We start from the raw sequence: 8,122 nt of genomic DNA on the forward strand, positions 1-8,122 counted from the left end.
GCCTGATGCAGGGGCTCGATGCCAGGACCCCGGGATCATGACCTGATCCAAAGGCAGACGCTTAACGACTGAGCCACCCACGTGCCCCAATAATAAAATCTTTTTTAAAAACGAAAGGAGGAGGAGTCCTGAGTCCAGCAACAATCTTTTTTAGTTACACAATAAAAAACCTCTCGGGTTCACAGTTCACAGGGCCCTGCACTGCGGTCCAAGGAAGAAGTACATCCCCATTGCACAGATTGACAAACTGAGGCTCAGAAAGGCAAAGTCATTTGTTGGAAGTGGCCCAGCAACCCGGCAGCAGCGACCCCAGGCCGGTTGGGTCCCATCCGTTCTTGAGTGGGTGGCAGTGGGGGGCGGACGTCAAGGACCCAGCCCGTCTTCTGGGCGGGGCGGGGTCTGGGAAGCCTCACTATTTGCCCATGGGCTTGGAGGCAGCAGCAGGGAGACTCCAGTCACTCATTTCCCCGTAGTCGGTAAGGTCCTGAGCAGCCACCTGGATGCAGTACCTGGCTTGGGGTCTCACAACCCTAAGGGTGAAGGATGTGGCTTCAATTGGCCCTACCTGAGAGCAGAAAAGAGGGGCCAGGTCAGTGGGAACGAGGAGACTGGAGCTCTGGACCCCCTGCTCCATCTTAACAAGCTGCCCGCACGGCCCCCTCCACATCGTCGGTCCTTCCTGGTCCTCGACCCCGCCCCGAGCCACCCATTTCAGGACACCTCTGTGGACCACAGAGACCCCCATCCCCAACACCCGCCTCCTGCTCCTCCAGGCCCCGGCCACATCCTCTGCGATCGGCTTCCCTCCCCACCGCCCCGCTCTAGTAAACTTGTTTTTAAGTCTTCGGCATACTCCGTTCTGCTTCTGCCGCAACTTGGTGACCAGGGAGGCACTGCCCCTTCCAGGGCCCGCCGATTCTTACAGACCGCCTGCCGGCCAGGAGCACGGCTCTCCTGTACACGCCGGCCCGTCAGACTCACAGCCCCTTCCTCTAGCTCCGACACAATCCAGCAGACCCCCTGCCCTAAAGCGTCCTGGGGCCAGGTGCAGACCAGAGGCGGCGGGAAGGCTTCAAATTGGCCACCCCACAGCGAGCGGTTCACCCCACCCCTGCCTCGCACCTTCCCCCCTACTGACGCTGGGGTCTCTCGCCTGACTCCTGTTTCTTCTGATGTCCCAGAGCCTCCCCAACATCCTGGCCCCAGATCTGACTGTCCCCTGACCCGCTCTGCCCTGGGTCATCCCACGGCAGCCGGATGTGGTGGTTTACGCTGTCCGTTTAGATTAAACGATTGCATAACTCTGTGAAGACGCTCCAGGCCACTGCCTTGTACACTTTTTATGAATTTTACGGCATGTGAATTCTGTCTCAATCTAAAAATTGTAAAAACTATTTACAGTCATTTAAGGGTCTGACTCTTGGTTTGGGCGCAGGTCATGATCTTAGGGTGGTGCTAGGTAGGTCTATAACACCAAGGGCTCCCTGTTCAGGGCTCGGTGGGGGGTCTGCTGGAGACCTCTCCCTCTTCCCCTCCCCCAGCACACAATCTCTCTCCCTAAAATAAAAAAATAAATCTTTTTTTAAAAATCACGGGGCGCCTGGGTGGCTCAGTGGGTTAAAGCCTCTGCCTTCAGCTCAGGTCATGATCCCAGGGTCCTGGGATCGAGCCCCACATCAGGCTCTCTGTTCCTCGAGGAGCCTGCTTCCTCCTCTCTCTCTCTCTCTGCCTGCCTCTCTGCCTACTTGTGATCTCGGTCTGTCAAATAAATAAATAAAATCTTTAAAAAAAAAAATCACCCACGGGGTGCCTGTGTGGCTCAGTGGGATGGGCCTCTGCCTTCAGCTCAGCTCATGATCTCAGGGTCCTGGGATCGAGGCCCACATCAGGCTCTCTGCTCAGCAGGGGGCCTGCTTCCCTTCCTCTCTCTCTGCCTGCCTCTCTGCCTACTTGTGATCTCTCTCTGTCAAATAAATAGATGGGATCTTTCAAAGCAAATAAATAAATAAAATTTAAAAAATAAAAAATATCACCCCCATTCTCACCATTTAAAAGATTGCAAAAAAAAAAAAAAAAAAAATAGGGGATCCCGGCTGGCTCAGCTGGTAGAATGTGCGACTTTTTGTTGTTGTTTGTTTGAGAGAGAGCGGGCACGTGCAGAAGAGGAAGGCGGGGAGGGGCAGAGGGAGAGGGAGAGAAAATCTTAAGCTGACTCTGCTGAGCACGGAGCCTGATGCGGGGCTCGATCTCACCGCCCTGAGATCACAACCTGAGCCAAAACCAAGAGTCAGATGCTTGCCCGACAGTGACCGCCAGATGCCGGGAGCACGTGACTCTTGATCTTGGGGTTGTGAGTGTGAGGCCCATGTTGCACGTCGGGATTACTTAAAAGTAAAATCTTTAAAAGATACCATCAAAGAAACAAAACGTTATATGTATAAAAATAAAAATAAATTGCAAAAATATTTAAAAGCAAATGAAGGCACACTTGCTTAAACATAAAAGCCAGCTCCTTGGCTGCCTGCCACGTTGTCCTTGCTCGGCAAAGACCAATTTTAGTCCGTAGGACATTTCTATCGGCCCAGAAAGTCCCGTGGGTCGGGCTGCAGAAGCCTACGCCCTCCAAGCCCGCAGCTCTGGGGTCGGCCTCTGCACAGCTCACTGGAGGTGCTCAGCACTACCCTTGCGGTATGTATCTTTTCCCTTGTGAAAATGTAAACAATGTATTTGTTTTCAGTCAAGGTGAAATTGACATGACATAAAATTGACCAATGAAGAAGGAGAATCTGGGGCATTGAGTATATTCGTCATGTTGTGCAATCATCACCTCCTTCTAGTTCCAGAACATTCCATCACCCCAAAAGGAAGTCACGCAACCATCTGCTGTCTCTCTCCACCTCCTCCCCAGCCCCTGGCAGCCAGAACCCCCTTCCAGTCCCAGGATGTGCCTGTTCTGGATGTTTCCCATAAATGGAATCAATGAACACATGCTGTGTGGCCTTCTGTGTCTGGTTCCCTCCCTGAGCACTGTGGGCTCGGTCCGTCCCCGGGCATCGCCTGTTGACGCCTCGCCCTGGTCCCGCCGAGTGACGAGCCCGCGCGTGGGTGGATACATGTGTTTTTCTACTCTGCTGTTGACAGACATTTGGGGAGTTTCCGCCTTTCAGCTGCTGTGAATGGAGCTGCTGTGAACACGGGTGTACAAGCATTTGTGCAAGCTCCCATCTGCTGTCCTTTTGGGTGGACAGCCGGGAGTCCCAGCTCTGGGCTGCCTGTGAGTTGGCCACGGCTGCATTTGAGGCCCCAGTGCACCTCCGCACATGCTGTCCCCACGCCCCAGGACGCCCTCCCGCCGCCTCCCCTCACCCTCCTCACCTGGCGGAAGCGGGGCGATCTGTGATGCTTATACCGGATTCTGTACTTGAGTGCGAAGATCTCCGGGAAGGGCCAGGACCGGGGGGGTTCCCACTGCACCCACAGCCGCTGCCCGGGGAGGGGGCTCAGGCGGACGCCTTCTGGAGGGTCCGGTTTAACTGATGGACAAGCAGGACGTAAGGTCAGGGCTGGTAGGCTCGCTCCTTCATCCAATCAACTAACGTGTATTTATTGTCCACTGAGTGTCCAGCAGCGTCCTGGACGCTGGGGACACGGCAGTGACCCACACAAACCCCACCCCGTCCTCTTGGCGCTCAGTGCAAAAGACAAGAATCAAGCAGCAAATCCATGGGTCATCAAGCACAGGGAAGAAAAATCAACAGGGCAAGAAGAGTGGCTTCAGTGTTTTGAGACGTAATTCGCATAGTGCAAAACTCACCTTGTCAAACGTACAGTGCAGCGGTTGTGGGACATTCAGAGTTGTGCAACCTCGCCTTTATTTAACTCTAGAACATTCCATCACCCCAGAAAGAAGCCCCACCCCATCAGCCATCACCCCCATCCCTGTCCCCAGCCCCCATGAGCCCCCTTCCCATCCACGGAGGAGCCTGTTCTGGACGTGTCACACCCGTGGACTCCCACCCCGTGTGGCCTTCTGTGTCTGGTTCCCTCCCTGAGCATCGTGGGCTTGGGGTCCGCCCCCGGGGGCAGCACATGGGGGCGCCTTGCTCCTGTTCATGACCAAATGTTCCATAATACGGACGGAGCCGGTTTCGGGTACCCATTCATCTGCTGATGGACCCTTGTGTTGTTTCTGCTTTTGGTCTGTTATGGATTATATTGCCGTGAACATTAGCAAACAAGTTTCTGAGTACACATGATTTCACCTCTCTGGGGTATACAGCTAGAATTGGAATTGCTGGCTTATATGATTATGTACGTTTAAGTCTCTGAGGGACTACTAGACTTTCTTAGTATGATGCATATATCAGCAACATATGAGGGTCTGCAGTCTTTAATAAGGTGCTCGAGGGAGGGCTCACTGAGATGACCTCTGAGTAGATGTGAAGGACGTGGGGGAGTGAACTGTGTGGAGGTCTGGAAGAGCGCTCCAGGCAGAGGGCACAGCCTGTGCAAAGGTCCTGGGGCAGGACCTGCCTGATGTGTTGGAGGAACAGAGGAAGCATATGTGGCTGGAGCAGGTGAGGGAGGAAGACAGAGGGAGAAGGGGACGGTAGGGAGGGGACAAGGCAAATCGTGCAAAGTTTTGGGGGCCCTGGGGAGGACTTGGGTTTTTGCCCCAGGTAGGTGGGAGCTATGAAGGGCTGAGGAGGGAGGAGGGTGGGACAGGATTCGGGTGCTCGTGGGTGCCCTCTGGTGGTCACTGTTGGGAGGGCGGATAGTCGGGGCAAGGACAGGACCGGAAAGGGATTGAGCCGCTCCAAGTGAAGATGGAGGCTGGGCATGTTGGGAGGCTCAGTGTGGGGAGAAGTGGGCACCTCTTTGGAGAAACGCAAAGGTGGAGCCAAACGACCCAGGATGGATGCGCAGGGGTGAGTGGTGAGAGCTGGGAGGGGCAGGAGCCAGAGGGCCCCCCGCCCCACGCGCTGGCTGCTGTCTGCACTCACTGATATGCTCTGGAACGAAGGGCACAAAGCTGCTGCTGGGCCAGGGCTGAAGCGTCGTGACGTTGAGTATATAAGGCACCATGGAGAACATCTGGACGTCCGGGATGATGCAGCTGGCGGCCTCAGGGGTCGGCTGGAGGCAGGGCCTGCTCTCCCCGTGGGCAGCCACTCCAAGCCTGGACACACAGAGGCAGCGTGAGGGCCTCAGCATTTCCCATGGGCTGGCCTGTGTCTTGGACCCATGTGGATGGCACTCAAGGACCACAGGCTGGGATCCTGCCGTTGGCTGTATGACCCCAAGGGAGCCTTCACCCCAACATCAGGGGTCCTGTGCAGACCCAGGGTCAGGGGAATGTCCCACGCGGAGATGCTAGGGTCCAGATACTACAGGTTTCTGGAATGTCAACATTCCAGCCTTAGAATTCCAACATTCCGAGGTCCACAGACTCACAGATTCTGAAATAATAAGATACTGACTGTCGGGAGTTCGGAGACCCCGAGATCTCAGACTCTAGAGACAAGCTCTGTGCTGCACATACAGCCTTCCAGAACATTCCACGTGCTCTGACTGCTGGGTGGGAGGCAGTAGTCCCTGGCCACAAGTGGCTGTCTGCCGTTCAAAGTGTGGCTGGTGCAACCAAGTGCGGCTTTCGATTTATTTTATCAACCCTCAAGATCAAGTTCCTGGCGGTCAGAAAACGTGGCAGAGTTGGACTGGACCACCCAGGTGGGTGACTCTTCCCACCCACAGATTTCATAAAATCTAATCAGAAACCAAGAATTCCCAGGGAAAACTTAGCGCGTGAGTTGAAAAGTGCTTTGTGTGTGAAAGGCATGTGGAGTTTCAGACTTAGTTTGGAGAGAATGTAAAATACTCATTTAACATGTTGGTTACGTGTTGACATGATCCTGCTTTAATCCCACTGCATAATATTACTTTCTATTATGAATTGAAACGTGTAAACTGCCTGTAAGCGTGTTAAGCTACATTCGATCTTATTAAACAAATATTTGGAATGCTGAGAAGCAAAACGTTAAAAGCAACGTCACTTCTCTTTCCTTTTCAAACGCGGCTTCTGGAAGGGTTTGAACTCTGCATGTGACCCGCAGGCTGTATTTTAGGAAGTGTATCTCTGTGGGCCCGTGCTGCCCCCGCATCCTGAAGGGTGCTCGCTAGGCCTCCCGCTGTCCCGGCCCCAGCGTCAGACCTCCCGGGCGCTCTCACCTGTACGTGGCAATGAAGGATGTGGGCGCGGCGGAGTGCGGAGCGGGCGGCAGGGTCCAGGAGCAATCCACAGCGACTGGGTACCTAGAGGCCCGGCACCTCACCCTGGGCTGGGGGGGCACTGCTGGGGCCAAGAAGAGGGAGGGAGCCTCGTGAGCTTCCAACCAGCCCCAGGATTGTCCCAGCCCTAGGCAGACCGGCCCCAGCCTCCCTGCCAGCCGGAGGCACTGGGCACACAGTAGGCGCCTAATAAAAGTTTGTGTAGCCAATGAATATGTAAATGGAAGGCAGCTGCCTCATCTCTGGCCTCCACTACAACCTGCGAAGGCAGGGGGTATTAGCCTATTTTCCAGATGGGAAAACTGAGGTTTAAGGAGCCACACAGGGGTGACGTGGGTGTCGGGGAGCCCCGGTGGGAGGGAGCCGTCTCCATGCAGCCTCTCTTCCTAGCAGCTTTGTTCAGAAGCGCATGGAATGAATGCGTGTAATTAAAATGTCTCAGTCTCTCCCTCCCTCTCCCTCTGTCCCCGCTGTGGCTGCCACTTCCTAATGTCACTTTGCAGCAGGACTGGTCCTCTGCGTCTCGGTTTCCCCATCTGTGCAATGCGACGGTAACCCCCTCCCACCCGTGGGTTATCCAACAGGTGTGTGAGCTCCCACCCCAGCCCAGAATACTCCATGGTGGACAGTCCGACTCCAGTCCCCAAGTCGCATCCCTCGGCGCCAGACCCCCAGCCCCAGAGCGTCCCACGTACCTTCTCTCCCACTGCAGGGTAAGCCGCCCACCCAGAGGGCGAGCACCAGAAGTCTTGAGACCATGAGTCCACGGGCTGTGCTGTCAGGAGCTGGGGCAGGGAGCTCCTTGGGGAGCCAGGGGACGCGGGTCCCACCCGAGGGGGAAGCACAGCCCCCGCCGGGTCAAAGCCTCCACTTCCCCTTGCCCGGGTCTGACTCCCTGGCCAGTTTGCGGAGCCGGCGGAGAGCTGGGCGGGGGTGGCCAAGGAGCCCTGGTCCCTTCACCTGTCGTGGCTGGGCGCGGGGTTCTGGAGACCCTGGGGACGGGGGTGGGAGAGGAGGCCTCGAAAGAGAGAAGTGGCGTCCCCGTGGCCTTTCCCACAGCAGTCTGACTGTAAGTCCTTCCTTCCGGCTGCAGAAGGACAAGGACGGGGAAACCCCGGGAGGGGGGAGAGGACAGGGGAAGGATGAGCAAGACCAGTGCGGGTAGCGACACAGCGACACAGAGAAAGGGGGACAGAGACAGAGACGGGAGCCTGGGAGCCAGCAGCAGAAACGGAAGAGAGACAGAGAGACAGAGAGACACAGTTTGAAGAGAGGCGCAGGCAGGACACAAAAATCACCCCTTTACTCACCGCCCGGCCGCAGGGGTGGGGACCCACCCTGGCCAGCCCTCCACACTCCAGGCCACAGAGACAGAGACATACAGGGCCCTGGGGAAGCAGCCCCACCTGTGGGACCTTCTCTGAGCCACATCGACGCCAAGGGACAGGCTGAGCCCCTCCAGATGCCGTGCTTTCCCTGGACGCTCAAGGAAACCCCGGGGAAGGGCCACATTCCTACCGCCCCCACCCGGGCTGGAAAGAGCCAAGCAGCCCCAGGGGATTTCAGGGGACTTGCCCAAGGGCAGGGAGGCTGGGAGTGGGAGACTCCCGGTGGGGCTGGATTTAGGGCGAGGAGACTCAGGGCGTGCAGTCTTGGACGCTGTCTTCCCTTAGCCATGGGACGGTTTGCTCCTCACGGACTTCTGGTCGCCCCTTCTGACTTTCTATGACATGAACATAGCCCTCATTCGGGGGCCTGAGCTGTGGATGTGCGAGATGGGGGCCTCAGCTGCGAGTCCTGCTCCACGCCAGCCCCGTCCCCCTCCCTGCCCCGG

General features: G+C 56.4%; 1 protein-coding gene across 2 annotated transcripts; it reads right to left on the reverse strand.

Moving 5' to 3' along the window:
• Positions 1-133: 133 nt before the first annotated feature.
• Positions 134-8,067, reverse strand: EBI3 (Epstein-Barr virus induced 3). 2 transcript variants are annotated; one of them, XM_045086483.1, is made up of 5 exons: positions 6,984-8,067; positions 6,229-6,349; positions 5,004-5,179; positions 3,376-3,533; positions 134-565 (listed from the first exon to the last, which is right to left on the reverse strand). In XM_045086483.1, the coding sequence occupies exons 1-5, from the start codon at positions 7,045-7,047 to the stop codon at positions 413-415; spliced, it is 672 nt and encodes a 223-aa protein (XP_044942418.1). In that variant the 5' UTR covers positions 7,048-8,067; the 3' UTR covers positions 134-412. The 2 variants fall into 2 exon arrangements, with proteins under 2 accessions (XP_044942418.1, XP_004771486.1); XM_004771429.3 differs by having other exon boundaries at positions 6,229-6,352.
• Positions 8,068-8,122: the final 55 nt, after the last annotated feature.

The sequence above is a fragment of the Mustela putorius genome, unplaced genomic scaffold (genome assembly GCF_011764305.1).
Source record: "Mustela putorius furo isolate JIRA1106 unplaced genomic scaffold, ASM1176430v1.1 tig00000095_pilon_pilon_pilon, whole genome shotgun sequence".
Classification (NCBI taxonomy): Eukaryota; Metazoa; Chordata; class Mammalia; order Carnivora; family Mustelidae; genus Mustela; species Mustela putorius.

Bases quoted from the DNA above. Each gene is read 5' to 3' on its own strand.
- EBI3 (XM_004771429.3), bottom strand. From the start codon at position 7,047: ATGGTCTCAAGACTTCTGGTGCTCGCCCTCTGGGTGGGCGGCTTACCC. The intron at 6,353-6,983 runs GTACGTGGGACG...TCTTGGCCCCAG, and splicing joins ACCCTGCAGTGGGAGAGAAG to CAGTGCCCCCCCAGCCCAGG. The intron at 3,534-5,003 runs GTGAGTGCAGAC...CTTGTCCATCAG, and splicing joins CTTCGTTCCAGAGCATATCA to TTAAACCGGACCCTCCAGAA.